At 41.3% G+C, this 22,507-nt stretch overlaps 1 protein-coding gene across 4 annotated transcripts in view; it reads left to right on the plus strand.

Moving 5' to 3' along the window:
- The first annotated feature begins 524 nt into the window (after nt 1–524).
- CPVL (carboxypeptidase vitellogenic like) overlaps nt 525–22,507 on the plus strand; it is a 105,910-nt gene continuing 83,927 nt past the window's right edge. For 2 of the 4 annotated variants that reach the window (XM_032483800.1, XM_032483798.1), the window contains exons 1-3: nt 590–725; nt 15,100–15,288; nt 21,927–22,045. In XM_032483800.1, coding sequence (XP_032339691.1) covers nt 15,123–15,288; nt 21,927–22,045 — 285 coding nt within the window. In that variant the 5' untranslated portion in view covers nt 590–725; nt 15,100–15,122. Of the gene's footprint in view, nt 858–15,099; nt 15,289–21,926; nt 22,046–22,507 lie in introns of all 4 variants that reach the window. The other 2 variants (XM_032483797.1, XM_014559963.2) reach the window with 2 other exon arrangements.

A 22,507-nucleotide genomic window follows, 5' to 3' on the forward strand; every position in this document is an offset into this window, starting at 1 on the left:
AGTTATAACACAGAACACATCAGGTTCTCTGCAGTAACGCTGAGAAAGCACTTGGCACAGTGCAGGCACTCAGTGTGCCCCCAGTGTTAGTGCCACTACCTTGTGGACTATCCAGGAATGCTTGTGGGCCTTTTAAACAGGGGTAGTAAAACACCACTCGGCTTCCAGATGTAAACAGCAGGCTTGCAAGCACCGGTGTGGGGAAATAATTTCAAAATACAGTGTGGAAATTCTAAGACCAGCAGCTTTAAAAAAGCGGGAGAGAAAATCAAAACAAAGGAATAAACAAACCAAAGAGAGCTGCACCGCAGTCAGTCTTCCTCTGTTCATTTTTAAGATTCCACACTGGGGCTGCTGGCTTCCTCCAGGATGGGAAGTCCTGACTGGGCGCTGCCAGGTGGCGGGGAGAGACAGGTGGGGACATACCTTAGGCCCCGTAGGTCTAGGTCACGTGGGCCCACTGACAGAAGCGCTCAAAGGCTCGGGATCTGCGGGTAGTCGGGGAGCCAGGGCGGGAGGCGGCCTCGCTTCTTCCGGACTTGGAGCCGGGCGGGAGCCGCGGGCTCGAGTCTGCGCGCAGCGCGAGGCCGGGAGGAGCGCCGTCTGCCCTGCGTAAGTGTGCGCCTCCGCGGCTGTCGCCTCTTCGTCCCCGGGACGCACGCACCGAGCGCAGGGCGGGCGGTCTCAGGAGCCGTCCACGCCACGGAGGGAGAAAGCTCAGGGCGGTGAGATCCGGGTCGGGTGGCTTTGGCAAGCTCGTAGTTTCCAGGTTGGGGTTCTGGGGATGCTTGGCACCCGGCTCTGGATGCGCCCAGCCCGGGAAACATTCCGGAAGGCTCCTGGCACAGTCTGAGGAGGTCGGTCCCCACCCCGCTCCCTTTCCTGCCCCCGCCTTCTTCCAGGCCAGGTGTCCCTCCAGGGAAGCGGGAAGCTGTAGGGTCCTCCATCATTCTCGGTGGGGGAGAGGGCGGGGGCTCGGGGACCCGTCCTCTTTCTCCTTCAAGTCTCTGTGGGAAGTTTTAATTTCGTAAGTGCTGTGGAGGAGTGCCTTCTGTTTGAGCGTGTCCCACAGAAGGAGACTTGGCTTGAGCCAAGGCAGGAAAGCACATGGAAAGGCTGTTTTTTCTGGAATGTAGGTTTAGGAGAAAACCAGGGGCGTGGGACAGGTGGAAGCAGCTTCTTGCCAAGTGGATTCAGTCCTTGCAGGGGAGTTCATAGGAGCCAGGGGAACATGTAGAGACATGTGTGAAATGGAAGCTTCCAAGGGCCTTTCAGGTCAGCTTGGTGTCATGGGGAGAAAAAGGGACTTTGGTGTATGAATTTGAATCCCAGCTTTGCCTTTGCTCAGTCTCTCCATATGGAAGATACTTGTCTTTTCTCCCTCTCCTTAGAGGTGCAACTATTTACTTTTTTTGGTGTGAGATGAGTAAGAACAGAGATATAAAGAGGAAAAAAAAATCCAAGGAACATATTATTGACTTGAAAAATAAGTTTTAAGAAAGTTGATCAAAATAGGAATTGGAACACTTGGAAAAGTAGACTGCACTGGCTTTTGTTGGCATATGAAAGTCTGAAAAGTTGTCAAAACCCTCTAGTTGATTAGGGTTTCTGAATTTGTACTCCAGGCTAATCTAAGTCCAGTAGAAACCCTTTATAATGCAATGCAAGTGTCATCAGCAAGAAGCTGCTTTACTCTCCTTTTATGGGAGGGAGCTGGTTGTTTTGGAGGGGCATAATTGGCCCCACAATATATGTGAATCCAGTTTATAAACCAATTTACAGTGGGGTTCTATTAGGCTGACTTTATAGCCTGAGAAATAAGTAGGCTTTGACTGATAGGCAGTTCAAATGACTCAGAAGAGTGTTAAGCAAGTCCACTGGGCTTATCAGTTCACTCCCCTTGAAAAAATAAAAACAAGAGGCGAACAGCATGACAGTATTTTGTTAATGACTTGGTTTTTGTTTTGGAAAGCATATGATTTGTCAGACAAAAAATTGAGTGTTAAATACTACCCTGGTATGATTGAACTAACCCAGCGAGAGAGGAAGAGCATAGTTACTGCCTCTGATAACATCAGAGGCCTGTTTATTATTCCCCAAATACCCAAGGTAAATAGGTCATGACCCATTCTTAATAGGTAGTATCGTTCATTTTATAGAGCAAACATGATTATTTTTGCTTAACATTCCCAGGGGTTTAATAATGTGGGGTTTTCAGGGACTGAACTAAGAACATTTAAAAGGACTTAAGTAGGAGAAGCTTCCCATAATTAGAAAGGTGCCTCTAGAAGAACAGATCATTACTATCTGTATTGACTTGGGCTGAACAGAGAGCCAAGAACTGTACTTTCTTGGTCAAAACCAGGAATACAGTTTGGACTTTAATGCTATAAAGTTGCCAGTGCAAAGATTTAAGCAATAGACTCAGTTCACAGGACAGCGACCAGGTGCTTTCTTCATAAACCTGTGCTCCTGAGTATAACTGAACCGAAACCAGAGTATTGAGATTTGTCTCCCTTGGAGGTATTGCCGGTACTGCCTGGGACACAGAACCACATGCTTTTCTTTTATTGCTTTAACTCAGGATCTGGGGAGCTCTAAGATGGTGGTGGGGGGAGTAACCCTTTATGTCCTTAGCTCCATTAGCCTGAGAAAGCAAATTCTTGCATCACATCTTTCCACTCTCCTTGAGTCTTATCTCTTAGCCTTTTCTCTGTGTTCTGATTCTAGTTAGTGGCTGTCCTTAAATTGCTGGGGTTGTGTACTGGCCAAAATATTTATTTAGGCATCCCAGAGCTAGCCCTTCCTCCTTTCCCTTTTGGAACTCCATATTCTGTTACTCATCTTTTAGAAAGACCCCTTGACATATTTTCTTGTACCTCAACGGTTCTCTGAGGAGGAGGTAACCCAGCTCCCAAGACATTCATTCCTTCATCCATTTATTCATTGAACTAATATTTTCCCTGATGATTGATTATGAAAATTTTCAAACATTCAGAAAAGTTGAAAGAATTTTACAGTGTACTGTATACTCCCACCTAAATTCTGTTTTCATTCAACTAATATTGATTTAGTGCCTACTATTTGCCTGGAGTTTTGCTTACATGCAAAGACTTAGAAGGCAGAGTAAAGTTAGGGAACAGAAAAAGGTTTGATTTGGCTGGAACATAGAGTTTATAACTTTTGTCTGGAAAGTTATGCCAGTCACATTGTAGGGGACATTGAATTTCATGACAGGAAGTTTATACTTTATCCTGGTTGCAGCTGGGAACCATGGAAGGCTTTTGAGGAGGGAAATGTCTTATGCTTTAGAAAGCTCATTTCAGCATCAGAGTTAGGCTGAATTGGTGTAGAGAGGACCTGAAGTCTAAGAGACCAGCTAGGAGGCTTTGCAGATGTCCCCAGAGCAAGTGAGGGTTGACCTCTGAACCAAATGGATTGCACAGAGAAAAAAGAGGGGGAAAGGTGGGACTTTGTGAGTGATTTGCCATGAGGACTGTGTTTTAGACCTCTAGGTGCCATTAAAATTCGGGAAGTCAGAGGAGGAGGAAGTTCAAGAGGGATGATGATGTTTGTTATAAGATTCAGGGGATTTGAGGGACCAGTTGGGTACCTATGTGAGGAGCCTGCTGAGAGTAGGAGCCCAACAGCAAGGCCAGGACGGAACACACTTCTGGACTAGCAGTTAGTGGTCAAGGGGTGGTTGAATGAGAATGTATGGAAGGAGGAAAAAAGGTCAAGACCTTGAGGAAAATCTGAATATATAGAGTTCTTAGAACAGAAAAAAATATAGGTGTTCAATTATCAGTTTGTATTCTAATGATGGTTCTAGCTACAGCGTTATTGTAGCTAAGTTCTCCTTGATAACTTACAACAGTCAAACTGAAAAAACACACCCATGTGAGTGGAGTGAAGTCTTTCCTACTCCCGCTAAAGGAGGCACAGTGTGGGGAGAGGATGTGAAAAGAGGGTGGAGAATGAGGTAGCAGAGGGAAGGAAAGAGGGAACATGAAATACTTTTTTATCTAGGACCTTTAGAGTATACAGTGCTTGGTCTGTGTAAACCATTTCCAAATATCAGGAAGCCAGATAAGCTAATGAATTTGTCTGTCTTTTCACAAGGCAGTGTCTACTTAATCTGGAAACCATAATAGCCTATCCTGATGGTGGCCGTATTTTCCAAACCAAACCTCAGATGGGACACATAATTTGGATGCAAGGTCACCAAGCCTTTATTTATATTTAGCAACCAAACGCCCCTCTCCCTTTCTCTAGTATTTTCATATATGCTCTCTGTGCTAAATAAATAAATCTACAGCTCTGTAAACCCATCTTACTGTAATAATTTACCACTGACAAGATGAGGGAAATGAGATTGAATTAGCATCTGTTCTGTGGTCAGAGACTGCTCCAAGATCTCAGTGAGAAGGTGAGAGTAGGGACTGTCTTTTCTCTCTCTGCAATACCTGGTTGGGCAGCATGGAATGTAGAAAGTTCGATAAAGATGGACCCCTCCAGAGGCTTGTGGAATTTATATTTGGCACAAGGGGACGGTGGCAGTCATAGTTAAATTCTGAAAATGAAGTATTTCAGTGCCTGGGTTTCTTGATGAAGAATGTTATTAGCAATCAAGAAATCGACTGGAAATAATTTTCCCCCCTCCTCCTCCTAAGTGCTGGAATGCATGTAGAATTGACTTGGGAGGAGTGTGAACCCCTTGTGCCATCGCACAGGCACTGGAACTGGCGGACTGCAGCACTTGACGTGAAATCAAGATTCTTTCCACAGTTCACTGTGACCCAGCGCCTAAACGCTCGTATCTAGAAAGTCTGAGACTTTTGTTTCAAAGTAAACTTACTGGAAGCCATTGACTTAGAATTTGATGATACGTATATTTTTTAAAGTCTATGGTCAAAAAACACATAATCTTATTTACAAAACAGTGGTAGACTCACAGACATTGAAAATAAACTTATAGTTACCAAAGGGGACAGAGGAGGGAAGGGGAGGGAATTTGGAATTTAGAGGTGTATACCACTATATGTAAAAATAGGTAAACAACAACGACCTACTGTATAGCACAGGGGATTATATTCAATATCTTGTAATAACCTAAAATTGAAAAGAATCTGAAAATGAAAACACACACATATATATATAAAACTGAATATGTGTGTATAACTGAGTCCATTTTTCTGTACATCTGAAACGTTGTAAATCAACTATACTTCATTAAAAAAAGAAGAAAAATAAAATAAAATTAGCCTTTGTTTAAAAAAGTAACTATATAATCAAACCAGTCTTACAGCATAGACCAAAATACAGCCTTTCTCAGGTCTCCAACTTTGCAAACATTCAGATGCAGGTTCACAGCACTCAGAACAGGCATGGAAGTGCTTTCATCGAGGTAGCTGCAGGAATCATTGCTATGGCTCAGAACCTGCAGCAGTTTTATCCCTATCCTTGGCTACTTTTTAGAATCCGAGAAAGTCCAAGATGGGAGAGCACATTGGGAATTATGTAGTCCATCTAATCCCTGTAATTTGCAAATGAAGGGAGTGAAATATATAGAGAGAAGTGAATTGACTTGCCCCGTGTTACACCTGTTGACAAACGCTGGAACTTGAACCTCTGTGCATTCAGGAATTGTGGCAGAGGCTTGCTTGATTGCCTCACAATAACACAGATCCCTCAGCTGCCCTTGATGCTCTGGGTTTATTGTCTCTTCTCTATTTCATGGTCTCCTAACTTCTCTACCTGGTCTCAGTACATTTTTCAAGTGGGATGCCAAAGCCCACTGACCAAAGACCACTAGGAATACACTTGTAATGACACTGTTAGTTTTATTAGCTTACTAGCAGCAAAGGAGAACCCAAGAGATAGGGGACATAGGAAGAGGCCTCTGAAAGGTTTGGCTTTGTGTTGAGTGAGTCAAAGGAGGGATCCAGAAAGAGGGCACCGGTGGATTGGCTGCTGCCAAGTTAGCCCGGGCAGTTCAGCCGCTGACCATTCAGCAGTCTGTTCAGGAGTGGGAGGAATAAAGTGGGGCTAGGGACATAGTGGTAAGAAAGCAGTAACTGCTCAGAGGACAAGGAACGTCAGTCACTTTGTACCTACAGTGTGATCTTGGGTATGTAGGAATAGTGTCAGTGTTCTGCTGGGACACTGGCTTTCTTCCAATGTCCAGTGGTTCTTTGCAGCCTGGTTCTTTATTAAGTGTGAGAAACTACGTTGCTGGTTGGAAGCTCCATTGTGTTGAAGGGATTTGCCAGCAATTCCCTGGAATTGATTGGTAGGTCCAAGAATTTTCATTGGAGGACCTCACATATCCTTATGTATAAGTCCTGTCTCTAAGAGGATTCAATTATTCCAGAGAAGAATCCTTCAGCCTCCTGCACAGAGTGAGGGATGGAGACATGTGGGCTTCAGCTAAGTGTTCAAGGGACATGTTTGAAGCATGTTCAAGTTCAAGGGCAGTGTTCAGGGGTGTGTGAGTGTGTAGACACACACTTTTTCTTAGTTTCCATTTGGGTGCCTCTTTCCCAACTTTTACTGTGTTTCATATGCCCAAGTCTAGAGTTTCTCTGGTTTAATTTTCCAAAGAATAATTTTTCTACAGACTGCCTCTCCTTTCCCTTGTTAGAGTGAGGGAGGGGACCTGAGGCTCTACCTGGTGTTACAGACTTTCACCAGTCCCTCTGTTTTTAGCCTCACTTTTGCCCTCTGTTTATCTGGGACTTAGTATTTTTGAGCCATTCTGTGGTTTTGTAATGTGAATTAGCTTGTTTCTCATTTCTATTCTGGTTTCATTTTCTGCAGTAGAACTGTTTGTTCACTTCCCATCTAACAACAACAACAACAACAAAATTTGTTGTGCCTTATTTGCTGTTTTTTTTGCTATTTTCTTGGGTGTGGGATTTATACCTTTTTAAAAATGTTTTTGCTTTTACTTTAGACGGGTTTCACGAGGGAACAGAAATAAATGTGTTTTATGCAGAAGGATTAGTTTCCATTTTGACAAGTTGAGTTTAATAGACCGATGGGACATGAGGCGAAAATGTTCAGCAGGCAGTTGGGTAGATGAGCCTGAAGCTTTTAAGAAGAGCTGTTATTTTGAGTGGTGTCAGTAGAAAGGGCTACTCAAAGTGACGAGACCCCCCTGGAGAGAGTGTGTGGAGTGGATACGCTGTGGACCAAGGATAAACTCCGGGGAAACGCAGTATTTAAGGGAAGGCAAAGGACGAGGAAACCGTGAAGGAGTACATTCTAGAAGATCCGTGAACACAGATTACAGAAGGCAAGGCAATGATACATTTACCAACAGGGGTAATGTCAGGGTGTCAGAGAAGTCAATTAACCTTTCTTTTGAATTTGGGAATGTGGAGATCACTAATGACTTTGGCAAGATGGTATGGACAAGTCAGGATGCTGCAAGTAAGAGGGTAAAAATCGTTTTTTGTTTTATTTCGTTTTGTTTTTGCTTTCGGTAACTGCTGACAGAAGAAATAATAGAGGGTGTTTCCATGGCTTAAGGACCAGATGAACAAGACTATGGGCTATTTCTATTGTCTCCCCTTTGGATATTCTATGCACATTTGATTTTAAAATACCTAATGAGAGGATTTAATTCTGCCTCCTTTTGTTCTTGCTAAATAGCCTGGTTGTAACTTGGTTTCCTTCGATTAGCTGTGTGAGGATATTTTGGCTGGTTTGATTTTTAGGAATCACTCTTCACCATCAACTGTCATAACTTTCCAGGGTTAGTGTGGACAAGCCAGGCTGTATGGGACTTCGAATTCTGGGTATGTGGGTGAAGCTGATACTAGTAACCACCCCTTTCTTCAATCACATATATATGATGAAATGTTTGCAGGATAATAGAGACAGTGGGGTTCAGTGGGAAAAAATTCCAGCCTGTTACTCTTAGAATAAAACCCAAATTTTCCACTCTGTTGGGGCCTCTGGGGGAGTCGTGTGATGTCATCCCCGCCCCCCTCCCCCAGCCAAATAGCAAATTTTTTCTCTCATCTGAGGTCTGGAGAAATTGAGAGCACAAAAGAGCAAGGTCGGTAGAGAGTAAAATCCTTTATTACTGAGAGAGACTGGGTTGGCAAATGCACCGAGTACAGCAAGGCTTGCCCAGACATGCACAGGCCCACTTCCAGTGGAGAGAGGAAACACTGCTCCCTGGGGGGACACTAAGAGAGCTGAGCCCAACATGCCCAGTTTACCCACATTTATCCATCAGATAAATCTTTCCACCTCTTACATCATCCTCCTCGGAGTAAGCAAGTGGGTGGCAAGAGGCCAGCCTCACCATTGATGGAAACATCAGAACTGGGAAGAAGTGAGCTCCCGAAACATGCATGGGCTTTCAACACCCTGCATGGTCTGATCCCTGATCCCATTTGTACCATCTCCCCATCGCTTGCTGGGCTCCGGCCATGCTGGACTCCGTCGTCTTTGCCTCCAGTTACAGAACCTTTGCTATCACTGTTCCCCAGCCTGGAACTCTCTTCTCCCTAGATATTCATTTGGAACTCTCTCATCCTTCATATCTGCTCACATGTCACCTCCTCAGCGGGGCCTTCCCTGACCACCCAATCTGAAATTCCACTCCTCGACACCGTCCCTCTCTAGCCCTTGACCCTGCTTTGATGTTCTTAGTAGTTCTCCTCTAGAGAGGGGAAGCTTCATGAAGGCAGACACTTTGCCTCTTTCGTTCTCTGTGCCTGCATGGGAGTCCGGCGCATAGCAGGAGCTAAAGATATATTTGTTTATCGAAGAAGTGGCTGGTCCAGTGAATTTGGAGTCAGTCCCAGCTCTGCTATGGACTAGAGTGTCATTACTTGGGAAGTTGCTCCATCCACAGGGGTCTCTGTTGAACTGCTGCACTAACTCCTTTCGAGAATGGTGGTTAAGTTCCTATGAGACCATGTGTGGCAAAGAGATGAGCCAAGCACTGGAGTAATCTAAGGGAGTGCTGAGTGAGGATTACTGTCAGTGATAATAGTATCTCTCTTGGGATCAGGGAGGAGTTTCCTGTCACCTCAGTGACAAGTGATGGTTAAGGTGACAACACTGAAGAATTTCCCAGGATCATCCTTATATAAAATATTCTCATCCGTTGTACCCAGTCTTACCCTTGTATTTGTCACACTGTGTATCCTAATTTTTTTATTTGAAAACTTTAGTCACAGTAGATAGCAAAAAGGAGATTGAGTCTAAAAAAAGAATAGGGCTACATTTACTTCAGTGAAAATAAAGAATTTTTCAGTGGAAGACATTTCTTTTGCCAGGAGTCTTAATCCATCCCCCCAAAATTATTTTCAAAACAGAAGGAAACTAGAAATCCATTTTGAATCAATCTCAGAATGGTCTTTGGAAACTGGTTAGAATTGGCCTCAATTCCTTGTTCTACTACTTACTAGCTGTGTGACCCTGGGCAAGTAACTTAAATTCCTTGAAGATCAGTTTCTCATCTGTAAAATGTCATGATAGTAGTACTTACCTGGTAAAGGTTAGAAATAAAAATATAATGCAGTTAGCACAGTTTCTGTGTGGAGAGTGCATTCAATAATTGGTAGCTATTACTGGTGTCATTATCACAATAATACCTTGAATCATGGAGATGCTCCTTCTGTTTCAAATCTGTTATTAACATTTTGGGACAAGTCTACTTTTTATTTCCCCACCTCCACTCGAATTTTCCTCCTGGTTGGAGTGAGATTTCAAGGTAAAGCTCCCTACTGTAGAGTCCGATTATATTATTTCCTCGTCTCCCTGATTCCTTTCATTCTCTACCTGCCACATAACTGGAGTTAGTCTCCCTTTCCCATGAGCCCAAGGATATGGTGGCAGAGATAGGGGTGACTAATTCAATTAGCAGGATTAGACACCCCTGTGTGATGCCAAAGGGTAGCCTGTGGGAAGGAGATAGCCTGCAAGTCTCAGTGCTGCTTCAGCCAAAGGTTGCCCATCACCTTGAGTGTTATGTACTGTGTCCTCTCTGGGAAAAGAGTGCTTCAAATATCAGTTTTAGAAATTAAAATGATGTCTTAAGGAAAATGAACACTGGACCCTTCAAAATAAAGACTTTCTTTTACCATTTGTTTGCATGGAAATCCTTTAGCAAAAATAACTGGATTTGGGATTTGGGTTGGTATTTAATTTAGGGTTGCACAATAGCCCTTCATTACAGGACTCAAATGCTTTGGATATGCCTGAATAATCTTGAGAGGTGACTGAATCTTTTTTAAATAGAGGGACCACTTTCTTGTACCTTTCTTTTATCACAGATTTCATGGAAATGTCTGTTACTAGTTGGCCTGTTTTTTGTTTGTCTGTGGAAATTTTTTTTTTATGTTGGGAGCTACTAAAGCCAATTAAATATGCAAGGAGACACCAAATAACTATTTTAATTGCAGCTGTAATTATTACATGAATGATTGTTATCTTTTGATTGAAATAATCTACAGTGTGAAATAGAGAAGTTGGAAGGAGAGAAAAGGGAGAACGGGGCTGCTTGACACATTTGCTCTTGGTTTCTTTGTCCTCATCCTGGAGTTTTTGTTTCTGCTGCTTTTTTCATTGTTAGAGCACACACTTTCCATTGGCTTTTTCAGGTTTCTTTTCTCAAAGCCCTTCCTGTCTGGGCATGATATTGTTTGCTTTCACACACAGGTGACACCCTGACAGGATTTTTCCCTTTTTGTCTCTTCTGATCTTTTCCATTGGAATTGGGGTGTGTGTTGATGGAAAGTAGTTTCCAGCTCATTTTTCAAATAAGGGACATGAGTCTAACTTGTGCAGGTAAATATTTAAATCCAGTTCTCTGGGGTAGGGTGGATGGGGGCAGCCCTGATTTGTGATGTTTGCTGATTTCCGTGGTGTAAGTATTCCCACCGTGGCTGATTTCAAGCTATGAGATGTTACTGAACATCAGTGGGAAGAAACGAACAGTAGCAAAACATAATACAATCTTCCCACCAGACGAGTACAAAAAACATGACTCTAGAGCATAGATGATAGTAAAATAGTTAAGAAGTGGTGAATTTTTAGAATTTACTACTTTTGTTTTTTGAATATAACTTATATAATAGTAAACTTTTATGGTTTAATTTTGAACAATGGCTTTATTGAACAGCTGGCCCTTACAGTTCCTAGAAATCTGACCATTGGTTTTAACACTTTGACTGGGACCCAGAGAAGTCACTGTTCTGCCCAAGGTTCAGTGAGTGAGTCCGGTCAGAACCTTGATTAGTACAAACTGTATCTAAAACCCCAATTTCTGTAGAAAGGCTTACTTATTATTGTTTCTATTGACTCATTTGTTTATTGCTTATTTTTTTTTACTGCCTGGTCTAATGATCTAGTGAATGGGGTTTAGGACTGTTATAGGCTGTTACTATCTGTTGAGACAATAAAAGTCGAAATTGTAACCAAAGATGGGAGAGTGGAAAACAGATTAGATTTGGAGCCATAAATGAATCCTGTCTTTGAGTCTTGGCCCTACTGCTCACGACTGGTGTAATCTTACTTGCAAGTTACTTACTTCTTGGTACTGGTTGTCTAGTCTGTAAGATGAAGGAATCGGGCACAGGAACATCTACTATCTCCTACATGTCTGCCATAGCATGATTCATTATTTAGCCCCATCTGTTCAACAGATACTTGCTTAGTTCCAATTGTATGCACACTCGTTTTGGACTCTACTATAGGCAGAATGAAATATAAATATAATTATACTAATTATTATTAGAACAATATCTCCCATTAATGCAGAGCCTTCTAATTTACCAAAGAGAAAATTAACTTTGAGTCTCTGAGGTTCTGTGGCTTTAGGAGATCAGGACATAGCTTCACAGAATGTTGGAGAAAGAAGAACCTGTTCTAAAAGAACAAACAGAACCCTTATTCCTAGGAAACGCAAGAGGTCATAACCAGGTACTAATAAGGAATAAGGAACAAGCCATTTCTACCAGTGGCTTCCCTGTCTGAACAGAAAGCAAAACTGGAAATGATTTTCCTCTGATTATAAGATTAAATAGTGTAGAAAATTTAGAAATTCTTAACAAGTATTAAATAAGGAGAAAGTACCATATATCCAATTTAATAGTCTGCTTTTCTTTACTTAATATTTTAATATATTTTCTAAAACATTCTCAGTGGGGTCATTTTAATTGCTGTCTATAGTTCCATCTTTTTGCTGTGCAGTGACTTACTTATTTTAAATTGTTTACATTGTTGACTGTTTTTATTATTCTAACTGAACACTTTGATAAATAGCTTTACTTATATCAAAAAATTGTACATTGGATATGTGATTTCCAACTGTAATATTTAAGGTTTAATGTGAATCATACACTTTTGATCTTTAGCTTATTTGATTCTGCCAATATTTCTTTGTATTTGCTTAGATTTTATTGTGTTTCTGAACATTTATTAAGAGGAACAGTTTGCCTGAATCCTTCAGTATGATTTATTTGAACTGGAAATAGCACCAATGTTTTCACATTGTTTCAAGTAGACATGATACAGTGTAGGGCTAATAATTTTTTTCACTTTCTGTGGGCAATAGCTTCTAGTGTTTATTAGTTTTTTAGTGTTTATTAGTTTATTAGTGTTTATTAGTTTAGAAAGCATTCAGTAAATGTTGAATAAATAAAAAGATTCTGGCTAATTTAGAATAGGCAAAAACATTTGCAAAGGATGTTAAAAAAAAAAAGAAGACACTTCTCCATTCATGACATGGCTTTCATTTTCATTAGGAGAGATGACAGCTAAGCACAGTTCAGGAATTCTGACTATTAAGTGAGAACTGTGAAATGAAGTACGTCGTTGCTTTAATTCACCTACATGGGAAACTGTGACTCCAATAGTTATTTGATTAAATGTTAATGGGATCTCCTGAATTGACCCAACTCCTACTTTTGTGTATTAGATTTATTTGATTAAATGTTAATGGGATCTCCTGAACTGACCCAACTCCGACTTTTGTGTATTAGATTTATGTCAGTTAAAACAAGATGAGTTTTACCTCTCTCTTTAACATCTCTGAATCAACATCTGCTCACAAGGGAAGTGCTGTAACCACCCTGGTTAGTTAAATATTAATGACTTCCATTAAAGGGGCTGGGTGTTTGCAGCAGAAAGATTGAGAAATTAGATGGTATGATTAGTTTCTTGTTTCTGCCCCCAGGAAAAAACCTTAATGGAAGAGCTTATTCCAATATGTTTTTAATATCACAGATTTTTTTTTTCCTCTGAGCCAGTTAGAGAGTAAGATTGCTGATTTCAAGCATTCCTTGAAAGTAGCTACATTATTAAAACATTAGAGTAACAAGTTCACATAATTTAAAAAATAATGTTTTATCAGTGCCATAGTGGTCATTACCCTTGGACTTCTTAGGAATCTGATTTCAGTTTCTAAATTCATTTTGTTCCTTTTTGTAGTCAATAATAGACAAAAGCATTTTTTAGCTACATATCTATTTGGTTGGGTTTATTTACATTAAATCTGGGGAATTCTATTAAGTTAACCATGAAAGACTTGACAAGGATTATATATTCAATCAAATTATAATTATAAACATTTATCTTATTGGGGAAATGTGGCTGAAATGCTTTTTAAATTTGCTACAACCAATTTTTCCTATTATGCCAAATTGGGTTGTGATAAGCATGTGGTTAACAGATTTTTACACATTTTGTGTTTTTAAGGTGTTTTTAATAGCTTGATATTGTAAAGTACCAGACAATCAAAAGCAGGCATTGTATTTGCATAATTATGTATTTCTTTTTGCATCCGGAAATCTGAGTGGATTATTTGAATAGCAGTAGTGCAGTGCAATGTAACAGCACTGATGTAGGCACCATAATACTTAGCAGAGTCAAAATTAAGGTGAAGCAAGTGAAGCACCTGCCTTGAATGCAAAGTTCAAGAGTGCCAGAAGACTCAATAAGTAAGATAAATAGTATTGTAATGCAATATTGGAAAAAAAAATTAAATTAATGCAAAAAAAATCCATGACAGACAAAATTTCAAAAAAAAAAAAGAGATGAAATCCCACCCTGCTTCTGCACGGGGCTCACCTTGCCCTAGTCCTGGCCTTTGTTGCATTCTGGTTCCTGTATCTCTACTTTGATGTCCCTGGATAAGGCACTCCTTTGAGTCAATTTTTCCTTGTCTAAGATTGGTGATAATAAGCCTGACTTTCCTGGTTGAGTTATTAGGATGTTCAAATCAGCTAAAAATACCTGGGAAGGCCCATTATAAATACAACTTACGTGTTTACAAGTTTAGAGAAATCACCTTACAATTTTAAGCCATTGTTATTATCAGCCCAGATGAATACTCTGGGCAAACATCAGACGAAAGATCCTTGGAGAGCTTTGTGCTAATAAAGTTGGAGGCCTAACTCTTGAACTTATGTGTCAGCTAGCTACGGGGGCAGGGCCTGAAGATGGTTTCCGGACCCTCCTTCTTTTTCTTTCTTTTTTATTCTTGGATGCAAAGTTTAGTGATTTGTAAGAGATAGAAAGTCTACCAGAAATCCATTTTGTTTATTTTAAATTCCCCTGCAAAGTGCCTGTGGACAACTGAGGTCTCACCTTTGCTCAAGCTGTACCACCCACCAGTGATGCCTTCCCCATTTCTCCTGCCTAGCTGAAGTTCCACACCTTACATTCACGTCCAACCTTGGTAAGGCCTTCCTAGGTTCTCTTGGACTGGAATGTGTTCTCAGTCCTCAGCCTGTAATGGATGACTGTCTCTCCCACTCTTGGGGATCGATGTACAGAGTCCCTGTAGTCTTGATTCTTCATATAATGTTGCATCGAATTTACTTTCCAAATTACAGCTTTAGAAATGTAAATTGCTTCGCTAGTTCCACTGTAAATCCCTTGAATAGCCCCCCATTAGACTGTTAATTTCAGGATGATCGGGGATTGGGCTGAGCACTTATTTGATGGTTAGGTGCTTAGCAAAGTCCTTATATATATATTTTGAGTGACTGAATGAGTGTCTTGCATGTAAAGGGGCTAGGTAAATATTTATTCTTTTGATTCATTTGTGGAATGTTATTGTTTTCATCCTAGGCCTAGAGGGAGAGGTTGGTGCCATGTGGAAGGCAGCTGTTTTGCTGGCCCTGTTGTCACTCAGCCCTGGTGGTGATGGGCTGTTTCGCTCCGTATACCAAAAAGCACATGTTTCCATACCACATAAAGGAGACACAGGACAGCCATTATTTCTAACTCCTTATATTGAAGCTGGGAAATTTGCAGAAGGTAAGTTTAAATCAGAAATCACTGGTATACTTTCAACAGTTTTTTCTTTTTTTTTTTTTCTGTAAGCAGTTGTCTCACAGAATCCAAAATGCATTCTGGTATTTTACTCAAATTGTTTTATTTCACATTTTAATGATTTGGTGTCATATATTATCAGAGTTTTGAGCTAAAATGAAAGTTTATCAGGGTCAGATTAACTAGTGGTTGAGTCCCTGCACATCTATTTGTAAAACTAGTGTAGTGCCTGTCTACAACTGGTCACTTAATTGGTTAATACTAACCTAAGGACTTACTATATGTCAGTTACTGGTTCGCATTTGATATAAATTCATTTAAGCATCTCAAAAACCCAGGAAGTGCACCTGTTTCACACACAAGACGACTAAAGCAGAAAGAGAATAAGTTACTTGTCGGGGTCACACAGACACCAGCTGTTAGATTCAGGATTCATACCCAGACAGGTTCATTCCAGAGTCTAAGCTCACAGCCACTGGGCTGGGCCCACTTGCCTGGACGTCTCAGGCCTCAGTTTCCTCATTAATAAGATGGAGATGAAACAACTCACCCAAGCCTCAGGGATGTTATAAGAATCAGATGAGAAGATGCACATGAAAACTCTTTATAACCTGTAAATTGCTCACTAAATATTAGTGTTTGCTGATGGCTTTTTATTTAGAGATTGTGGGGTTTTCTATTATTATTGTTAATAGAAAGAATGTGTCATTGGTGTCATCAGAGACTAAAATTCCTGACTCGCCTCTGCACTTAATGCTTCTTCATGCTTAGCTAAATCACTGAGTAAGATAAGTTACATAATCTTTTTGGACCTCGGGGCACTTTTTGACCTATAAAATAGTATATAGGCAGCAATTCTGAAGAGCTATTTGTAAAAAGGAGCAAAGAAATGGCATGATGGCTAGAGAGAGTTATGGAGTCAGGAAGGGTCTTTAAGAGGGTAGGAAAGTTGATTGGAGAAGGGCAGCTCTTCCTGGAGCATTTTCTTAAAGTAGATGAGCATCCATGGATGGAGGTGTTGGTGTTTGCTTTGGAGTTTATCCCTAGTGACAGATGGGAAGGCAGAGTTAATGCTTTTGAGGCTGATAGGTTGAAGGATGTCATGGGATTATGGAACTGAAACTGGAAACTTTAGGGAAATGGTCGTTTTAAAGATCAAAAAATAAATGTTTATCCTCTGTATGGAAGTTTAAAATAAAGCAACTTTTCTTCATTTGAATAGTTCTCATAGCCAATAGGCTGTCATTGTTTTTTGGTTTTGGTTTGGTTTCAAGCCAGAACAGTCTCCGCTCTTAAGGGTGCATTTGAGTCCTGCTCACATGTCTTTGTCTGAAATACACATTGGCCCATGTTTTGCCATCTCTTTTCTAAGAAAAGGTGAAAAACTTTGATAGTATAGTCAGTGATAATGTAGTGAGGCAATGTAGTCAGGCTTTAAAAAAAAAAAAAGACTCATTTTTGCTTGATGTAGAAAAGTCATGAAAAGATGGTAGCCCAGTGGTATAGGCTGGTATCACTCGACATAAATGAAGAGGCAAAATATCATAATCCAAATCTACTAAACTGGGTCACATGCGTTCCTTTTGGCTTCCTGAATAAGTGGATACTGATAACTTAGATTGTGTTTATTCACAATAAATCAAAGCAAATCATTCAGTTTGGAGCTGAAAAGGAGTTAAATACTCAAAACCAAACTCTTCCACAGACGAGGAATTTGAGACTCAAATATTTCATATGACTTGCCCGAGGGGACACAGGGAATAGCAGCAGAGATGGGTTGGAGACCCAGATTTTCTGACTCCTGCTCTACAATTTGCCTGCTGCAATTTTTTTTTCCTTTGTTTAAAAAGCTTGTGTTTTTTTGGAGGGACTAGAGGCACACACATGAAGCAACTGAGGAATCAGGCAATGCATACTCAACTCCTGAAGTGTTACATTTGAGGTAGGCATACTGCCTGTTTTAAGAAGGACGCTGTCCCTATTGTTTGGCGTAGTCCGGGCAGAATAGAGTAGTAGTAGTAGTAAAAATAATAAGTAGCTAACGTTTAGTAGTAATTATATCCCCAGTACTAGCGCAGTGCCTGTATGTAAAAGGCACTCAGTAAATGTTTGTAAAATTTCGATTTGAGACCTAATTATGTTCCAGGCATAATGCTTTACACACATTAGCTCTTTTAATCCTCAGAGTAACCCTAATGAAGAATGAATAATTATTGTTCCCATTTTATAGATGAGAAAACTGAGGCCCAGAGAAATCAAGTATCTTGCCCAGGGCCGTTTAAAGCTAGTAAGTAGCAGATCTGGAATTAAAACCTATCTCTACTGACTCCAGAGCCTGGGGTATGAACCACTGTGCTGTATGACCGCTTCAAGACTAGGTGTAGGGTGAGATGTGGGCAGATCAGACCTGTGTGTACTGAGTGAGGATGACAGCTTCAACAAGGGCTTTAAGTGAAAGTGGCCATGGTGTGTCTGAATCATACGTCTGGTAGAACCAAGTGCAGAGAATATAGAGAACTCTGCCTGAGAGACTGTCCAGATCCCTCCCATTCCTGTATTTCTCACTTACGAGCACGTCACCATTATGGGCATCAGCAGTAGCAAAGAAAGTTTCCGAGGGAGGTAGTTTTATATTCTGTCCTTTTGTGCCAAGCCTGATAGATCACCATCTGATGAGTGACAATATTTAAAATACAAAATCTAATGTAATGTCACTTTCTAAAGTTTTGCTACACAGTTAAAAAAAAAATCTTTGAACGGAATTTTAATTGGCGGATCCAAAATCTGTGTACCCCGGTGCAACTGGGTATTCAAATGCAGCCCCGACAACGTAATTAAGGATAATTTTATTCACCCGCTTTAGTGAAAGTTCAGGAAGCTCTGGATAGATGGTCAGCTCACTCTCCTGAATCTCTTTTGTTTATCAAGTCTGTCAGCACCTTAGAAACGTGCATCCCAATGTCGCAGTGAAACATTGAGATAAACAGTAATTCAAAAGACAGGGAATTTTTTTTAAAATCTCCAGTTCACTGCCTTAGTTTATGTAATTGTAATTGCATGTTTGCTTTCTCTGCGTCTGGAATAAATCCTAGTTCTCTGCAACAAAATGAATATAGGAAGCAAATTTTAGCATGCTTCCAAGCACTGCCTTTTCACAAACTTTAAAGGGTATTTTGCTGTTAGGTCTTATTTTGTTATTACTTATGGTCTGGTAGTGTCCATACTGAAGATGAAGTGCCTGACTTAGCTGGTTCGAGCCCTTTTTTGTCATACGCCAGTCTTTTTGAAACTGTTACTATCACAAGCACTGGTAACCACAGTAAATAACAAGTAGGAAGTGAAATCACTTCAAAGAAAACCCTTTTCCTTTTTTCAACTGTTTTAAACATTTGTATTGTGAGTCAGGGTTCCAGGAAGAAAGACACTCCTACATCTTGGGAGTTTATTTTCCACATTCCAGTAATAGACTCTAGGAGGATGAACAGAACATTTGAAAAGGTAAAAAAAAAAAATCAATTTAGTTGAAAGAACTTTTAATTATTTTACTTTGATTTAGTTAAAGGAAATTTACAATTTAAAACAGGGTGAAACACTTTTTTGTGGGCTAGAGAAAAGTTTTTCTAAACTTCTTAAGATCTTGATGAGGCTTGCCTGCCTTAGGAGGTTTTTGTAGAAATACGCTAATCCTAGTGCATTGTCAGCATGTCATGTTTTAAGTTCATTCATTCGCATTTATCCATTCACAAGTGTGTATTGAGTGCCTTAAGACATCAGCATGCTGTATCCCTGGGGGTACAGAGATAAACAAGACAAACTCCCTCCTTTCCAGTAGCCCCTGATCTAGAAGGGAAAGTAAGAAATACACCGGAGTCAGTCCAAGGCAGCAGAGAAGCAACTGGAATTCTCAGAAAGGCAGGGCTGGAGAGCATCTGGGTCGTTTTCAGAGCAGCCCAGCGGGCCTTGTGCTGTGCCGGTCTCAGAGAGATAGATGGATTCAATCACCCCTCTCCCATATTCCATTCCCTCCAGCTCATTCCTATTATATGTTTTCTCTTTTTCTCATTCTACTTTGACCTTTCTCATTTTTCTCTGTCTTCTTTCTCAAATGGCCACTTACCCCTGTGTGATTCACATCTCACTCATTCCCAAGCCATCAGCCTTCAGTTCTTTGCCCTCTTTTTTTGGGGTGGTGGGAGGTGGGAGGAGTCGGGGGGTCGGCTTTGTTGGATTTTGAGACGAATAGATTTGTGAAAAATATTTCAAGAGCATTTTAGGTACAGACTTCCAGCTGTAAAAGACGCATGTCCTGGAGATGTAATGTACAGTATGGTGACTATAGTTAATAATGCTGTATTGCATATTTGAAAGTTGCTAAGAGAGTAAATCTTGAAAGTCCTCATCACAAGAGAAAAAATTTGTAGCTGTGTGTGTGGTGACAGTAGTAACATGACTTGTATACAAATATTCAATCATGTTATACATCTGGAACTAATATAACGTTGTAATGTCAACTATACCTCAATTTAAAAAATGGTAAAAAAAAAAAAAAAAAGTATTTTAAAGGCTTTCCAGCCCTGAAGGTACTCTTTCTTGGGTTAACAGAGAGTGGAAGCAAAGATGGAGAGAGGGAAGGATAGGGGACTGGCATACACCACTTCCCCTAAACAGCTTCCTTTTCTTTTCCTTAAAATCTTTCTCTCTCTCTCTCTCTCTTTTTTTTTTTCTTTGTCTTTTTCTGGTGGGGAGGGGCAGAACAGGAAGAGGTAGAGAGGATTAAGTAATCTTTCCTGGGGGAGCCAGACTGAGCCCAAAAAAGCCAGAATCTTCAGGACTATTCTTAGGGTGGTCTACGGGCTAGTGATAATCATCCCTCCCTTTCCTGAGCCCTTATTTTATGTTCACCTCCGTGCTCAAGGATCACATGCATGTTTTCATTTGATCCTCACAGAAAGCCCGGGGTGGAGGACTCAGTATCCACATTTTGCACAAAGGAAACAGAGGCTCAGAGAGGAAGCAACTTGCTGGGGAGCCTAGTTAGGATTGCAAACCCAGGTCGGTCCACTGGGAAAGCTATGCCCTTCCTACTGTGCTAGCCTAGCAGGACCCTCTGGAAACATCCCATTGAGACCTTTCCTTCATCCTTATCATCACTTCTGCTCCCAGATGCTCCCTGTTCCTAATCATCAGGTGCATTTTGCAGATAACGGTAGCAGTGCTCCCTCCAAGCCAGTGGTGTGCTGATAAAAGTTCAACAGCTACCTCCGGGGGTTGGGGCCCTAACTGGTAGCACCGATCCCTGAGTGTAAATATTCTCACCACGGCTTACTGTCCCTTATGGGTGAGGTCGCTGAATGCTGAGTTGGAGAGACGCTATCAATCAGCACTCCAGAGCCCACAGGCGCCGTGCCCCAGTGAAGGCATCTTTAGTTGGTGGCATGTGTGTAGGGTTGAGCTTCCTTACCTACTCCTCTCTACTAACCAGTTCCAGCTTAATAAGTCTCAGACTTAAATAGCTTTTCTTGAATGATTAGTTTTTACTGGGGACACTTGCTTTGTCCCCACTGAAGGACTCTTCTTCATCCAGACTTCCCCACCGCACCCTGATACCTACCTATTTCTGTTCCTTCTCCACTCCTTCCCTAATCACTACTTCCCCTTCCACTCCCTGCCACCTACACCACCTTCTGAGTAAATCTCTAGGTGAGATGCAGTGTAGCAGTGTTGGGGCAGGAGCTAACTCTGCAGCCTGACTGCTGGGTTTATATCCCAACTCTCCTTTACTAGCTGTGTGACCTCGGGCAAGTTACTTAACATCTCTGTGCTTCACCTTTCTCATCTGTAAAGTGGAGATGACAATAATACCTACCACATAACGTAAAGCCCTTTCTACAGCAACCTCGTAGGTGTTAGTTCCATTAGTATTATTTACTTCTGGGCAGCCTCAGCTCTCTGAGGATTGCCTTTCCCCCTCCCTGTCCCTGACCTTTTGCTGCCTTAAAAAAAACTAGGACCTCTGCCCTCTAAACTATCTCCTGTCCTATCTGGCTCCCTCTGAGTAGCTACACAGTCACCCCCAGTCTCACTGCCTGCCTCTCCCCACCCTCCCCAGCCATCCCCACTCCCCACATGCCTCAGTCCATTTCTCTGCTTGCACGATAAGGATCGTATGAAGAACACAGGCGGGAGCACCTTAGCTGTGTTATTTCTCTTGCACCCCCGACTTTTTGGAGTTGGGTGACTTTATCCTCCCCTGGCCTTCCAGGTGGCCTGATGTGAACATCTTGGTTTACTCTTTAGAGGGAAGCTGAGGATAGGTGATTTTCTTTTCTCCTTAAAAAAAAAAAAAAGAAAACTCTTATTATAGCTCATAAAATATATTTGAGGACAAAAAAAGAAATCTTAAAAATGTCACTTGTCCTTGGATAAATGATGAATGTTGCATATGTGGAGCTGGCTGCTCCAGGGCATCTGGATGCTGCTACAGAAAGCACTTTGGTCCTCTTGTAGCCTTTCTGATAACTGCGTTCCAGACCTGGCCCCTGGAGAAGTCTGGCCGAGTCAGAGATGGCTAACACTGTTTTATTTCTCTGATCCTTGGGTAAATTTTCCCCCCCCCCGACTAGGGAGACGGTTAAGTTTGGTGGCTCCTTTCCCAGGATGGAATTTGACGAGTTATTCCGGCTACATCACTGTGAATAAGACTTACAACAGCAACCTTTTCTTCTGGTTCTTTCCGGCTCAGGTAGGCCTGTGACAACACCCTCACTGGACACTGATGCTCAAAAGCTGACTGTGTTGCTCTAGGTAGAAACTTCAGTCTACAACCAACCTAAGGATGTTTTTTTAAAAAATATTTTAGATTTTTTTTTTGATTTTTTTAAAATCTAAAAATAACTCCCAGTAACTGTGTGGGGTTCCTGTTTATGAACGGGAAACAAATGTTCGTGGGGGAGGTCCAACTTTTAAATTCCTTGCAGCATTATTCAGAATATTAATGCTGCCACCTTCTTCCTGCCATAGTCTTCTTCCTATCTTTTTGTTGTTTTGTTCTAAAAATACTTGGGGGCAGGGTTGGGCGGTGGGGAGCCAAGGAAGGACAAGAAGTGGGGGGATTCCTGAGGTTCACAGGTAACGCATGTCTAAGCCTTTCTACACTTAGTTCATCTCGGGCTTGTTTGGCTGCTCTGTCTGTGGACTTGCTGTG

This window comes from Camelus ferus, chromosome 7, assembly GCF_009834535.1.
Source record: "Camelus ferus isolate YT-003-E chromosome 7, BCGSAC_Cfer_1.0, whole genome shotgun sequence".
In the NCBI taxonomy this organism is placed as follows: Eukaryota; Metazoa; Chordata; class Mammalia; order Artiodactyla; family Camelidae; genus Camelus; species Camelus ferus.